The following is a 17,068-nucleotide window of genomic DNA, read 5'->3' on the forward strand; positions in this document are numbered from 1 at the left end:
TTCTTTGGACAAAGGTGTGCTTTTGTGTCAGTGCATACACGTTTCCAAATGTTCCACAGTTTGCACATGTTCATTTGAGTGTGTATTTGTGTGTGAAGGTAAGAAGTATGGGTGTGTTTGACTGTTTTGATAGCATCTGCTTCCTCAGAGAGGGAGCTGCCCAAGTCCCCAGGAATAGTGCCGGGCTTTAATGCCAATTTGACACAGTGGCCAAACCGTATAATTACAACATCACGTGAAGCACACTGGCCCAAAACCACAATTTTCCCGTAGACTTACATTATGAAAGAGACGTCTTCTGTAAATCAGTGGATCATTTTTTTTTTTTTATCAGAATTTGATCCATTCAGTCCAGTAACATTTGGAAGACCTGGAAAAGCTGATTGAATTCATGGAGGATTAAACTAGCTCGGCCAGCTGAAGTATCTGGAGTGCCTGCTCCATGGGCCACACAATTCTGGAAGATATGGTTAATTTTATATCCGGAGTTAGACCTTCATGCAACTCTGAGCAAATTTTATAGGAATGAATGGAGCCACACCTCCATTGCTGTAGCCAGTTCTCTTTATACATACATGGAACCAGACTGATTAATAACACTTAACTGTATATAATCGCACAGACTTATACACACAGAAGCACACACACACACAGGCTAACCCATACACAAGCTGATGAACACTCAAAACTTGTCTCAGTTGAGTATGGAGACAGTTAAGTTCACCATCACAGTTAGATTTAAAGGTACATTTTAGATGAGACTAGGTTTGAAAAGTTAAGTCTTCCATGCTGTTACCCTGTGTTGCTCTGTGCACAATGACACACACACACACCTAAAAGTGCATCAATTCGACTGACAAGCATGACTCAGGGGTCTTTCAGCCGATTAATCAAATCATTGACCTTTGAGTGGGTGTTCTTGCTCAATATGGACACACTCACGCACATACAGCATACATCTACCGTCACTGTTAAAGCTGGTAGCTGCTGGATCACAGATCAAACACATATCATTTGTATTCAGAGTCAGTCTACTTTCCCATGGTACCATGCAGGGAGAATTCCAGTTCAATATGATTATGTTGGGTGAAGCCTGTTTGGGAGCAAAGCCAAGTTCTTGTGCCCTACTTTAAACCTGAAATATGACTGAGATGTTGTGTGCATGACTCATCAAATTAAATGCTCAGAGTCATGACTCATGGTTAATGAGAGGAGCGAGAGGAAAGACTTTGATTTGTTTGTGCTATTTCTCTTTCACTGCTCTTTTATGCAGCCACATATAGTAAATACACGAGTGAATTAAAACAAGTCGTCTTTCTTATGCTCTTCTGTCTCTAATGTGCACACAGCCAGAAAAACACACATCATTCATTAACTCTCTCACACATTCACATACAAATTAACACATATTTCTTGTCAGTGTTGCTGTTTGCTGATTAGCAGAGCAGTGGATTCCTGCCCAGGCTGCTCCTGCCTTTGACAAACAGAGTAAACCCTCAGTAAATCTGGTGCCATTGTGCTCCACAGTCTTCGTACTGAAAGCCATTGATACCGACCACAGACACAAGACGTTGGCTTTCCCAGCAGTTGATTTATGATCACGCTGTGTACGTGTGTGTGTGTATGTGTGTTTCAAATCATGACACAACATTTGCCAATAATTGTAACATATTGGTTCCATTAAAGCAAGGCTATGTAAACTTTAAAAGATGACGCACAATCTTAATTTTATGAATGAAAGATTGAATTTAAAAGAAATGAAACACAGACTTACTGAATTTAATGCACTGCAGCTACAGCCTTACTAATTCTGGTATGACTAGAAGCTTGCATTGGCTGATTCGTTATATTGAGTTATTATATAGACGTTATATTAGCTTACTGTATGACTCCTCTCCACTTGACCGACCTACTTTTTCCACCATATTTAATGTTGCAGCTAAAGGTTTCAATGGTTAAAGGTTATAGGTTACAAGCTATAAATTAATAACGTCAAAATGTTATTGACTTAACAATTGGTATTTGGAACTATGCCACAAACATAAACTGCAGCTGTGCTTAACCATTTAAATCACATTATACTCATAAATCAATTCTCTCCCTCTCTCCCTCTTTACTTTCCATCAACCCTTTCTTTTCCCCTGCTGTCTGCTCTCTTTCCCCCCTCGCTTCCTCTCGTCTACAACCTCATCCTTCCTCCACTCATTCTTTTGCCTTTTCCTGCCCTCTCGTTGTCTGACCTCCCATCCCTCATCTTCTTTCTTCCCTTCTTCCCTTGTCATCCAGGTGAGACGAAGACCACTGTATCTCCCTTCCTCCCAGGTGGAGTCAGTGACGGCCAGTGGCACTCTGTCCAGCTCCATTACTACAACAAGGTAAGGAACCTAACCAACCGTCCGGCCGTTGCTGTCCTCCTGCATTAAACGTTTTTCTGAGTTGTGTTTCTCAGAGCACGGCCACTGTTGAGGGTCAGGAAGTTCAGGAGTTATACTGTGGAAGTGAAATGTACGAAAAGTGATTTTCTATGAGGCTACCAATGCACTCGACCTTGATCGCTGATTCGGGGGATTATCGTCATAGTGCAGGTCTTAGTAGTGACATTAAGTCTGACACAAGTTTACTCCTCTGCTTTTGGTGTCAGCACTGACTAATAGCATAGCTTACCTGATAAAGGCACAGCGGTCTGGCTTTGACTTCAGGGGTTGAAAGTTCATCAGTTCATCAGGTTCACTGAGTTTGTCTCTGGTTGTCTGGTTGAGTTTAGGAGTTAGATGTTGTCCAACCCCTTTCTTGTATTGGGGCAAATTGTCTATATATGGACCCAAAGGTTACTTTCACAATGGGAATAAATCTAAACTTAATCACTGTGTCTAAATTGGGTCTTCGAGACGTTCCCACGATGGTCTTCTTGCCTCTTACTCAGTCCAATCTTAGAAAAGAGACAGTGATTATTTCAAAACCTAGCTCATATATCCACTTCAGTTGTAATATTATACCAGAAGAGCTTACATTGCAGTCAATTGCTGGTGTTAATTTACAGCAAACTTCCAGAGCCTGCGGGCATTGTTCTTATGAAATTAAACCAGACAGAAAATAGGATAACACTGGCCTTCTGAGTGTATACATGCTATAGTTTGGTGTCATATAATTAATTAGATTGCTGCTTGAATGAATTGTTAAAAAAAAAAGTGCTGGTCAGTGGTCTAATGTTATGGAATTGTCAGTATTATGTGTGACATAATTGTGTGAATTAGCCTGGTGTTGCTAGTAGGGCAATTACTGTCAGTCTTACCTGCTTTCAAACCAACATTCATCATTTTGTGGTAGATTTCAGTATATGTGTTCCGACAAAGTTGATATCGCAGTTAATTCACCGTGTTCCCCTAAATAAAACCAATCAATTTAAGCCTTGTGGACATGTGAGACACCATGTGCTCACCTTATCTCATAGCCTTTCATAGCTAATATGCTAACTGTCATGCAAGGCTGTTTTTTATCCACTTTCTTTCTCTTCTCTTTCTCCATGCCTCTCCTCTCCTCTGCCATATATGTGAAGCTGAATGCTGTAGCTTCACTTGCCGGATCCATGGCATCCAGCATCATATTTCAGTAGCTACCTGTGTTTCATAACTTGTTAAAGAGAGTACCCCGTTTCTTGGCCCTAACACTAGCCTACAATGCACACTGTCTCACATTTCACAGGTTGTTCATCTCTTGCTTGTATCTGCCGCTAGTAGAGCCCATAGCATACTTGGCGGGCTTGACAGGGAAGCATTCATCACATGGGATCAATCAGGCTACCTTACTGTTCCATGTTAGCTACGGGGTCACATATGTACCTATTGTTTGAGGTGCATTTAGGCTGCATGCCCCCCTCTTGAAGGATAATGATGCCAGAGACAATGGCTTAAACTTTGTAGTGCTTTGTTAAGGTTGATACAAGGCCCCTGACTACCACAGGTATTATTTACAGGGTACAATCTTTTGGCACTGCAGACATGCTTTGTTTTGTTTGTCTATGAGGTTTATGAGTGTTTATAGACATGTCGCCATGGAAACAGGAGATTAATTTCCATGTCCAAACAGATTTATTGCTCTGTCCCTGTTCTGCGCCATTTGCTTTTTTAAAAATGTAGCGTTACTGATCCTATAGGCTGTTTTTTTGCTTCTGTGGCATGCAGATACATGCATGCACAAACACACCCGCAGATGCTGCCGTAGTTCATCCAATATCCTGATGTCCAAGAATGACCAACTGGACAACACAGACACATTCCGATGCGTACACACCAGTATTACACCAGTATGATTAGCCAGTAGAGCAGGGGGTGGGTGCGTTCCACCAATGTCAGTCTTAATACAGACCAGTGATTTGTTGAGCTGGTGACACATTCCGTTAAATTAGCCCGAGGCTGACTGTAGTACTGACGTTGGGTCAGCTTTTCTTCACGTGTTGAATGATCAGAAGTCAAATTGACTGATGGTAATTTAATCCTACATCAGTTACTGGAGGGATTAGAGGAAATGTATATGGCAGAAAGCAGTAATGTTCTCACAATAGATTAGACATGTTGACATGTGACTCTGTGGATGTGAACGAAGGCACACACGTTTTTGACATGCATGAAGGAGTATCCACTCTCACACACACACACACACACACACACACACACACACACGCACACGCACACGCACACACACACACTTGTTTGTACCTAGCATTACTTGCATAGCCCAGGGAGATGAGAGAAAATCTGAGCCCAATTCTCAAGATGTGATGTAATCCAGATTCACGTCATGCAAACACACACATAAATAACATTCTTACTCTGTCCATATGTTATCTCCGTGGAAGCTTTTAAGGGTTTTAGCTCCCATAAATGGAGAGATTTAGGTGAAGATGGCTACTGGTGATTGATCTGTTGTTTAGAGATCAAAGGATGAACCAGCTTTTTGTAAGTTAATAAGTAGCCAAGTTATAACCTGTTTACAAAATAAGAATTTCGATATCTCTAAATTAAAACAGGTCAAACTACTTTTCATGCAGAGACTAGTTTTTACACCCTTTTTTAGATTTACACCCAGTAACTGGCATTTGTCACCATTGTGTAGCTAACTGTATTAACTGTATTAATATTAGCTTGCTTGTATACGTATGTCTGTTTAGATGTGATGAGTAAAAAGGTGACATATTTAACCTGTGCTACAGATGTTTCCTAGCAAATGATTTGTACATTACTACATAAACTTAGGTTTTAATGGTGCAGCCTAATTTATTAAATCAGGTTAATTTTATTTTTTGTTTTTATAAATCACTTGTTAGCTAGTAGGCAGTAAGAAATTGGTGAAAGCTTAACACACAAACTTAATAATAGATTTACTAATAGCTGGTCTAACCCAGTTGAGAGTTGTTGTTCCCAGTCACGTTTAACGGTCCTAACGGTACACTCACACAATACACACACGCACAGAAGGTGATTTACTGGGTCAGAAGATGAGGGGGTTGAGATTGTATAAGGGTGTGTGGGTGCCCCCTTTTTAAAGCCACTGCTACTCTTCTCTGAAGAACCAGGGTGCCCCTGTTAAAAAACACAGGTCAGAGGTCGGGGGAAGGGTTGGCATGACAACAGACATGGATTTGCCATTGTTGCAATGATCTGGGTCGGTTGGAAAGCTGTGTGTGCGTGTTTGCATCTGTGGGGGGCAGACAAATAGAGTGCTACTCCGAGTGTGTGCGTGTGTGTGTCCATACTGCTATTATAGATGATACACAATAGAAGTGGTTGGATAAAGACATTTTTGAAATTCCAAGTCTCAAGGACAGTTGACTGTGTCAGCAAGACAGATCTAAACAGGAAACACACAAACACACATAGAGCAAGTAGATGGGTATTCTTGGATCAGCAGGAGGTTTTGTCCTAGGTTTTGATGTTTAGTCACTACAGGAAATGATGTCTCTTCTTGCAGGAAATGATGTTATTTAGCTGGACACCAGGCAGGATGTCAGTTGAGTCATGATTATATCCGTCAGGCCACCTGTATGGGTTACATCAGGATAAAATAGGAGCTGAATATACAATGAACGCTTGATTTATCCAATTTTACCAATTCAGTCAATCAATTTTAAAATTGGGAAGTTTGCCTGGTAAGAAACCCTATAAATTAAAGTGACATTTCCCTCTTAACTTCATCCACTGATGATCACTATGAGATGAGGCTAAAAGCTCAGGAAAAATGTACTAAGTACTTTGTTTTCATCATTTAACATACATTGTAATCCTGACTTGCATACAGGGATTATATCATGGCTGCTGCAGCTCAAAATCTTAACAATTTGCAGTGATTTACTGATCTTCTGTCCGTGCTAATCCATCATGCCAGCCATCTGTCTGTCATATACAACATTTTAATTACTTTTCCATGTGGACTTATAGCTGGCATTGCCAGTAAATAAGTTTAATTTGGTTTCGTTCAGGGTGGTGACAGAAAATGTGACCCACCCATATGATCCATTACAGTAAGCCTGCAGTTCAAGGCAGAGATTGCTAGATATTATTGGTTAGTGTGATTTCACATGGGGAGCATGAAAATGATAACAAGGAGGAATTTGCGCCCATGTTTCGCCAGCCAACTTTTAACAAAAATAAAGTATGAAAAAATGCTCATGAGTGAAACACTAATTAACTGTAAATCCACAACCATGATGAATAAACACTAATTAACTTCCATGTGATCCATCCACATGGTTTCAAGTTCAGCAAAGCAGAGCATGACTGTAAAATGACATGCCTGTGTGTTTGCAGTATTTTTGTAATGTCACTGTACACTGCACGCAGGCGTGATGTTACACATGTTAATAGAGTTACACTGGCTAATATGGGCTGTGATATTTACAGCAAGGTTGTGTAGGCAGCATTCCCAGACAGGCTTAGCTGGCTCTTATCACCGACGAGTACCAAAAGTTCAGTCTTTCTGCTTCTACTGGTCCTGCGTTGCTCTCACTCTGGTGCCGTTTACATGGCAGGGTTTTAATCATCAGAACATACGTGTAAATGACTTCACAGCACAGCGCAAAGTCCTTTAAATATATCATGTGTATATTTTTGCATTCCTCTTCTGCTGGACACACATATGGTTGATGTAACTGACTTGATGATGTCACTCTGAAACCAGGATGCCAGCAGCAGGGTTTCACTACAGCAAAAATACCTTGTGTTGGTGAACACACATTCATGTTCCCCTCCCACTATCATGGCTGTAGGCTCTTAGTCTTGTCAAGGTTTCACTTTCATACTCAGAGATACTTCAACCCTGGATTATGTTGACAATAGAGCAGTCTTTTTGAACATAACCGAAAGTTAGAGTATAATGCAGAACACATATCTCACAATTAACTTTACACATGACTAGAAGTCTGTAAAAATATCACATAGTGCCACTACATTGTTGGTAAGGTTTAAAAGGAGACATCATATAATATTGAAATGATATTAACTGGTATTTGTTGTAAACTTAGCAGCAGGTCAAGTCTAACAACTGATCCATTGTGGACCTTTTATTTCACATGCAAATCAAAAAACTATAAATGAATACCATGTCACCCTAGTCTCTTTGTATTGCTTTCTATCTCCTCTTCTTTCTCTGTCTCTTTGTTGATGGATCAGGATTTACTGGGTTTCCAGGACAAGCTCATATGCAATAAATACACCCACCCACACACACACAGAGAGAGTCTTAAACACTCACACAGTGTATAACTGCACTTAAAATACACTGCATGGCTCACTGAGTGGTTTTTAGTTGGTATCCATCTCTTGTTGTGGTACATCGCTAATAGTCAAGGCCACATGTGGTTTCTTGGGTGGCTGTAATGACTGGATGGACAGACGCATACCTTATTAGGTATTTGGTCGTGTCATGGTGATACACACACACAGACACACACTTTCTCAGCTCAGGATGAGAGACAGCCACATTATGTTTCTGCACAGACGGGTGCAGGTTTGTGTATTTTGTCTGCTAAATGCTTCTTAGAAAGGTTAAGTAGTTATTTTTGAGGTGAAGCCCCAGTCTTTGAATTCCCCAGCAGGATGTGTTTTTAGAGGAAGAGGCCATGTTATCCTTGTTTCTCCTTGACGTAAGTTTCCCCAGACCTCAAACAGTTAGGGTTATCATCACACATAAAAAAAAACACATTTAAGGTGGCTGCTAAAACAAAACACACAAATTCTTCAGTGCTTCTAATCACTCAGGAATTATTGTAACACACTGCAATCTAACACTGCTGCATGAAAACATCAATCCCAGCTTCCGATCCCACGTTTTTTGTGTCTCAACCCTTTGTTCACATGTTGATGCCGCTTTCGAGGCTTTCACATGCTTGAGCCAAAAATGAATATTCTCTGTTTTTCCTGCTGTAAATTTCACCTGCTCCTCAAATAGCATAATATTTCCCAGCGTGATATAAATCTGCCAGAAACACCTTTGTCCAAAGGCGGCAGTGTTTGAGTTGTAGCCTATTGTGTGAGGAGGTGGGAGATTTGTTTTTGAAGTGGCCACAGAGGAATTACGTTGTGCTTTGACTGTCGTTATTGTTGGAAAATTGGGTAGTAGAATATTCAACCACAGACACTTGCAGCACGCATGCTTCACATACTGTACATGCAGGCAACAATATTTGACATCTTTTGTTGAGCAGTAACAGCTGCAAATACAGATGAAACACACACAAAGCCCCCTTCTGTACACTTAACATCATTTTACATTATTTATTAGTGCAGGTTTTGAATTTACTTTGAAGCGAAAATATGAGTTTGTGACGAGACTTTCTTGGCTGGCTTGCGGGCTGCAGGTCTAACGCGGTGTATATATGTGTGTGTGTGTGTGTGTGTGTCTCTCTCTCTCTCTCACGGTGTCTCTCTCCCAGGAAGGGGGGAGTCTGGTGGACTCCAGTGGGGCTCTGCGGCTCCCGCTCTATACTGCCTGGCTGGAGCTCAATCAGAAAGAGGTAACCTCTGACCTCTAGCCTAGTCCCCACTGGTGGTCCTTTTTTACCCCCCCCCCCTACCCCCAGTGTCTCCTAGTCCCTGCTCTGCTTCTAGTACAGTCTGCTATGTGCTTACATCAGATGTACAGAGGTAACATGGCATCTTTGGCTCTGGTCTGGACTGTAGAAGAGGCTGTTGTAGTTTTTGGTGTGGTTTTCTGGTATTTGCTATAGAAGGTGTCTGGACTTAATCTTACTAGTATGTTGTCACCTGTCTTTCTTCTGTTTGTCCTGTTTTTGACTTTTTGGTGAAGTTTGGATGTAATGTGCCGCCTCACAGTACATCATGAATGTTTCACTTGGTAAAACATTTACAAAAACTGAACTTTCTTACTCTGCTTCAGCCTGGTGTTGCATGATCAGACACTTTCTGCTTTCAGCACAAACAGTGGCATAAAGTGAAAGGTTTGAATTCAAGGACTCTGTGTTTTTTTTTTTTACACATGCAGAGTGTGTGAATAAAGGATTTTGGTGCTAGACCCCTGCGGTGTGAGATAACACTGGCTGTGTCACATTTTTTCATGGCAACTCTCAACTTAAAGGGACCGCATTATGGTTTTTGTGATTTTCAGTTATTTAGATACTACTCATAATGTTGGATATCCTCTGTATGCTAAACAGTTCCAAAACTTGCAATTAATGAAGAAACTCTGCCTTCAAGTAAAAAGCCAGGGTTTCAACTTGTTCTGAACACTTTAATAACAATATTTTATTCTACTTTGCTGATGAGCTGGTGTCAGATCAGGCTAGGTCATGTCACCCTAGGTTGCTAAGGTTGTTGCTAAGGGTTTTCCATGTGTTGACTGCGTTGTCCATTCTCCAATTTGGATCCGACTTTGACTCAAACATGTACAGACGTGTCTGAGATGTCCAAATTTTGAGTAAAGAGTAAATCCTACTACTATAGTGTGTTGACGTAGCCTCCCTATAAAGCAGAAGTTGGCCATGATGCAGCTTCTGGAAGTTGCCCTTAAAGTGACTGAGGAGCTGAAACGACCAGGTTCAAACAGAGGCTGAACAGAGTATGTAAAGGCTAAGTATACTATTGCGTGATTTATATTCCAGTAGAGCCCCATGCTGTAAATATAGACTTGGAAATATGCATAATGTGGCCTCTTGAACATAACCAGGATTGAACTGTCAAGGGGTCAGAGGTTACGTTCTGTACTCGTTAAGCAGATAGTTACAGTGATGAGTGCTCTTCCAGTTACAGAACATCTCTCTTTCATCGAGGGAAGGATACTCATGTCTAAAAATGGGACCAGTGCTGTAGAGCCAAAACGACACAGTAACAACTTTTCTCCTCGTCTGTCAGCTCTCATTGACTTCACCCATTGAGGTTTGCTCAGGTGAAGTAAACATGTCTGAGCGATGGCTGGCAGGCAGGCAGGCAGACAGGTAGGTAGACACTTTGGGAGCAGTGATTGTGTTTTCCTTGGCAGAAGAGTGGCAGGCCGAAACACCAATTCTGTCAGGGAGGATTAACAGTGCTCAGAAGTCGTCGGGGATGGCTCTTGTAATGAACACGGACAGCGTATGTCTCTGGGCTCAAACGCTTCTGTTTAGACTGTAATTTACTTTGATGGGATTTCATTCTACAGTGTATCCTAAATCTTTTCTTGTGATACATCTACGATCCATAACTGTCAGGTACTGATTGGAGTATTAACTAATTAAGTAAAAGTGACTGATTATTTATTTTAGAGCCAATCAAATCAATGAAGAAGAAAGAAATGCATCATTTCAAATCAAATCAGAAACAACAGATGTGCAGGATGACACCATCCTTCAGCATCTCTAGGCAGATAGTTCATGGTCCGTGGTCCACATGCAGTTCAGAAATCAATTGAAAGATGAGGATTTAATGGAGATTTATGAAATTTTAAAATATTTCATGGAGCTTGGACCTTTTAATTTCTGCTGGAGCAGCCAGAAGAGATATCTGTCTTTGACAAAAAACTGATTTGACTTTTTATTGTACTATACCACCTATACTTTTATGGGATTGTCTTGAGAGATTTGTTTGCAAAACCACCCAAAAAGGTTCAGTCCTTTTACATAAATTATGATATGCCAGTTTTGCATGAATCAACACGGTAATATTAGCTTGTATTTTTCCAACTTCATTTATGGAGGCACATCCCACAATAGGATGAGCCTCATCATGTACCTTATTGTGAGATATTGAAACAAGCACTATGCAAGAAAACAAAAAGTTCTCAGCTTTAACACACCCCTATCGGTTGTACTTATATGCAGAGGTGTGTGTGTGTGTGTGTGTGTGTGTGTGTGTGTGTGTGTGCTTAAATGGGTGAGTTACCAGTCATAGGGAGGCAGATGTGTACTGTATTGTGTCATTGAGGAATGAAGATAAATCTGATAAATCTGTCACCTCAGTCCACCTTCATACATGACTGCCTAACTCCCTACACCTCTCTTTTTCATACCTGTCTACAACTCTTAACCTAGTCTCTTTTTTTTCATTCCTTCCCTGCTCTTGTGATGTTAGGGAGTGTGTATGTGTCACAGAAAGGAGGAGATTTCACACACCTCACCTCGCATGACCTAAACCTTTTATTAACATTGAGAGAGACAGACAGTGGAATTTGGGAGGAAAAAACGACAAAGGATAAAAATGCTGAGGAAGTGGGGAAATTAAGTTGGAAGACTTAGCGGGTTACATTGAAATGTGACTCTCTCATCTCCCCTTCTTTCTCTTCTACCTCTTTCAACTTATCTTATCTCTTTTCTCTGATATGATCCCTCTCAAGTCTTATTGTGCCACCGCTTTTACAGCCAAGCATTAACTGCAGTACTTATGATCTGTAGTTGCCTAATGCTACTATATGCTCTTTACAAGCCTGTTTGGATAATAGCTAGATGTACAAGATTTTTTACAAAGTACAAAGTAGCTTTATTATCTAATGATTGGTTTGCTCTTTGGCTGGTTGTTAACTTTTTACAAAATATAGTTACTTGTTATATTCAAGAAATAGTTTGAATAAAAAAGTTTATTAGTTTTCTTGCACAGAGTAAGATGAGATGACCGATACCATTCATGTCTGTATGTTAAATATGAAGATACAGCCACTTAGCTTAGCTTAGCTTAGCACAATGTCTGGAAGTGTAACCATGATCAGTCATCTTTACTCTTTGGTTTTTGTACATATTATATAATGTAACATGCCAGTTAGTGAGCTTTAGAGGTGCAAGTATATTAGGTAAAGCTTGTTTTTGCATCAGACAAGGAGCTGTTTTCACCCTGTCTCTAGTTTTTATGCTAAGTTAGGGGGAAAAAAGGCAGTAGCATCAATTTTCTCACCAAACTTGAGGCAAGGCAGAAAAACTTTTACCTTTTATGAATTTTGTTCGTTAGCAAAAAAACAATTTTCCTGTCCTCTTTGCATTGTTGACACATGAAGTATACCTTTACATATGTATTCTAAAATATGATTAGCTAATAATATAACAGCTAATCACGGTGCAATAAAGCAGTGTCAACCCATCTAATCACTTTCGAAATAAAGTCTGTAGAAAGTCCTGATTCTACCACATTATGTCAACTAAAAGTGGTAGCAAAATAGCAATTCTGTTCTGACTACCAAGAGTGTCTAACACCTTGTTTAAAATTCAACAAACGTGCAATGAAACAGATTTTCTCCAGACTAAACTCTTGTAAGTTGCCACATCTAAAAGACCAAAGAAAAGCAGCTATAGATTAATCATACAAAATTGGTAAAAGACACAAAACTAGAATTTGTTACAAAGTATAAATCAGATAGTAATCGCTCTGGTGTCAGTCGACAGGCATGTGGCCATGTTTGTAGAGTTGTAGAAGGCATTTTCTCAAAGCTGTTCCAACAGGATACAATTACCATTACCTCAGGTTTTCTGCTGTCCACACATTTGTTTTACGGCGTGAAAGCTTCGAGCCAACAATGGACACTGTCCGTCTGTTAAACTGATAGATGGAAGTGTGATGAGCCGATGAAGACAGTAGTAACATATAGCCTTGAACATGGGACATGGTAGCCTTTTGTAAAGCCTCTCGGAACTCTGTGTGTGTGCGTTTGTGTGTGTGTGTGTGTGTGTGTGTGAGAGTGTGTGTGTGTTTGAATAATTCACACTTCTAGGTTTACATAGCCAGAGGGCAGGTGAGGTAATATGGACATGATAGAGTCTGTTGCTGCCAAAGGTAGGACACACTAGCCTGTGCATGACAGGGCCAAAAATCAACTTTACACACACACACGCACACACACCTATTGTGTGCTGATGGCGGTGATGTCTAAGAGAGATATTAGTTTTGATTCCATGCCCATCTAAATGTTGGCTCCAGTTTAAGTTGCAGCACTGAAACTGGTTCTTTATAGATACATTATGATAATAAAAACATGTTTGGTCTTTTATTGTGGTTACTTCAATTTAGCTTGGGAAAACACACACATGCACCAACACACACACACGCAGTAACGCACACACACATAGACACAGGCACACACACACCCTTTAGTATCAGGAGAATATCCACAGAGTGTAATTTTCATCCAAGAGTCAGAGAAACAATGGCATTTCCTCAGTCGAGCCCAGATAAAATAAAAGACTGTGTGGCCTCTTTTCCTTTATTATCAAAGTGAACCACGTGGCCATGTGCAAACTCCACTCGCCGCTTCCTGCCTCACACACACACACACACACACACGCTTGCTCGCTCACTCACTCTCTCAACACACACGCTCAAACATATTCTGCAGACATCCTTCCCGTACTCCCCAAACACACGTACAAACACATAATCACCAGTGTGTATTCCCTCCATCCCACCCTCTACACACACACACACACACACACACACACACACACACACACATACACACACACACATTTCCTGGTCATTTTTCACTCATCTTGACAGTATTTTAGGTGTTTTTTTTGTTTTTTTGACTAAGCTGTCAAATCTTGTTGTACATGTAACTCAATCAGCACAGCAAGGCTCTTTATCTCAGCTGCAGGGCTAGTTGAGTTATCATGTCTGGTTTTGACAGGCCATCTGATGGTAATAGAGGTGTATGTGTGTGTGTCTCTGTCAGAGGAAGAGAGTCTTTGTATGTCTTGATTGCATGTGGCAGTATTGATCATGTTTCGGTGTACACTGAAGTTTCGATACGCTCATCTGTGTGTGTTCATCCAACGCACTCGTGTCCCCACGCCCTCCTCGTCTTTGTGGCTAGCTGTAGGGATCAAGTGCGTTGCCATGGCTGCAGCAAGCCTATCGCCCCTAGAGACGACACCTTAGAGAGAGGGAATCTTCAACAGCCTGGATACGGGCAGAGGGTAAATAAGAGACTCTCATGGGGCCCCTCAAAGTGAGGGCCAAGTGCACTTTAAAATGAGGGGTCAGCAAGAAACTGAAACTATATACAGTTGTACCGGTTGTAGTTAGACACCTAACACACACACATACATGCACACACACACACACGCACAGCTAACTGAACGCCAAACGTTCAATCGAGGACACAATATCCATTGCAAAGAGTCTTGTACAGTTTCTTGTGTAGAAACTCTATGTCTTAGTTTGGAGAGTTCAAATAAAGCAGGATGGTTCTGTGCAGGACTGTAAAGCAAAGATCATGTTGAAATAAAGAAAGTAGGTAGAATAACATTTGGAGAATGAATGAATGAATTAAAATTTTGGAAATCCAATGTCAAGTATAACTTTGAAAATTATTTCTTATCATAATATCTGTTTCCATAAATATCCAATGAGGGTTTCCTGAACTGGCAGAGAAAAAAAAATGCTGAAATAGTTTTTTTTAGACGTAGACTGTGTCCCAGTCTCATACCACATACTAATTTACACATACTGCATACTAATCTAGTATGTGCAATACAGTATCATAACTGTCTTAGCATACCATTTTGCAATTAATCATTTTAAATGAATAGGAGAAGCAGTTTGTGAAAGAAACAACTGAGACTGTGGAGTTTTTCCCAGCTAATTAAACTCAACAAATTGACATCAATAGGTTTTTCCAATGGAAACTGTGTCAAAACCATCCACAGTTAGTTTATATTTTTTCCATCTGTCTTTTTGTGTGTGTGTGTGTGTGTGCATACTGACTGTTTTGAGTACACTTAATTTCATCACTTCTCCACAGTGAACACAACCAAACCCTGTCATATGAATCTATATTTAGCTTTCCTTTTCACTCTCACTGACACTCGACTCTTTGTCAATAAACACACTAGATGTTTGGTTCATACATGTAGTAACCGTGTGTGTGAATGTGTGTGTGTGAAAGTTCCCTTGCATGGGAACACTTAGAAACCAACAGCTGCGGTAATGCTCCTATAGCCCCTACATATTACATACACATTACACACATACTCTAAATGTATGCAGTTTAACACTTAACATTACATGCGTACATGTGTGTTCGTGTCAGTCTATGAATTATCAACACGTATAATATAACAGCTGCACCCCCCTGAGATTTGAGTTGCGGGTCCATTATGAGCGGCATCTGGGTCTCTCCCCGATGTTTTGCTTCCTGTCTTCCTCCGCCTTTATCTCAACCCTTCCTTGCTCCACTGAACTCAAAAGGGACGATAAGATCATAATCACCGTGTCTACAGATTCCTCGGTTAGCAGAGTGCACTCACTCAGTGGTTTGCTTTGTCACACAAATTATCTTTTGTGGCTCTCTTGAAAATCTTGACACACTCTCCCTCTCATTTTCTTTGTTTGAAAAGTATGTATTTCACAAATTTGTCTGATATTCCTTTTTTTCCTTTTTTTTCTCTCCAACCCATAATTGGCTTTTTTAGAGGGATTTTTTTCCATCCTGGAGGTACTTTTAATCAACTAGAGTGTGTAATGTCATAGCATAAGCAATTTTTTGTTGTTTTGTGCTGGAAATTTGGCCACATAGAAGAGGATAGTGACTGTTCCTTCTTTCAACATTCAGCTTGTTCATGTTGTGGGTTTTCATTGTTCTCCTGCTGCTGGCTGAACCGTGCCAACATTTTTTATTTCTTTAGGCCACAGGCTCTGCTGCTTTCTGACCAAAACCGGAGAATGCTCATAGTGTCTATTGTGACTCTGCCCTGTCCACTGGTTTACCTGATGTAGATTTAATTTATTTAAAATTAGCAGCTAGGGCCCGTCCTCTATTTCTGATTTAAATTATAGTGCAACAGTTAAAGGTGTAGTGTGTAGACTTTAGTGCCATCTAGTGGAACGGGCTTGTCAGAAATGTTGTGTAATGGAGTAAAGGGAGTATAAGTATGTTTTAATTAGTGTATAATCACCTGAAAATAAGAACTATTGTGTTTTCATTAGCTTAGAATGAGCGCTCCCCATGTTGCACCACCATATTTCTATAGTAGCCCAGAATGGACAAACACACTGGCTCTAGAGGGGTTTGCTCATGTTTTTCACAAGTTTCGTGGCCTCCGTAAGTTCTCTTACGTGCTTGAAAGAGGAGGGTGGGCGGGTTTTAGTCGGTTGCAATCTTCAACCTCGCACCACTAGATGCCACTAAATCCTACACACTGGTGCTTTAAGAGTTAAGAGATTCACGCATGGGCCAACTGGAAAGACGGATCTCCGCGATGTAAGGAGGTGGGGGTAGCTGGGTGGGTTTAACACAAGCAGGCACCTGCAGGTACCTGCACAGAGGGTTAATTGGCCAGCTGCCAGGGACAGGGGTGGGGTTTCCTGCCAGCATGACGGCTATACATGCTCCACATACAAGGTGATTACAGGTTACTGACACACACACATACATGCAGTACAGTCTGCAAAAGGCCATATATTATATTCAGATCGGAGAGAGAAGCATGTAATCAAATGCAGTGAGCCCCATACACAGTCACATTTTTAAAAATAGGAATTGAAATTACCTCTGGAGATGCAAAGATTAGTCGGTTAATAGACTAAAAAGTAATTGGAAACTATTTTGATCGATTAATAATTGAATTCAATTCTTTCAGGCAAAATTCATTGTACATTTAAGT

At 40.6% G+C, this 17,068-nt stretch overlaps 1 protein-coding gene across 1 annotated transcript in view; it reads left to right on the forward strand.

The window, feature by feature from the left end:
• Positions 1-17,068, forward strand: part of celsr1a (cadherin EGF LAG seven-pass G-type receptor 1a) — an 86,589-nt gene that overhangs the window by 42,619 nt on the left and 26,902 nt on the right. Inside the window, exon 6 of the mRNA XM_053314024.1 lies at positions 2,287-2,375. Within this exon, the coding sequence (XP_053169999.1) occupies positions 2,287-2,375 (89 nt within the window). The remainder of the gene's footprint in view (positions 1-2,286; positions 2,376-17,068) is intronic.

Source organism: Scomber japonicus, chromosome 23 (genome assembly GCF_027409825.1).
Source record: "Scomber japonicus isolate fScoJap1 chromosome 23, fScoJap1.pri, whole genome shotgun sequence".
Classification (NCBI taxonomy): domain Eukaryota; kingdom Metazoa; phylum Chordata; class Actinopteri; order Scombriformes; family Scombridae; genus Scomber; species Scomber japonicus.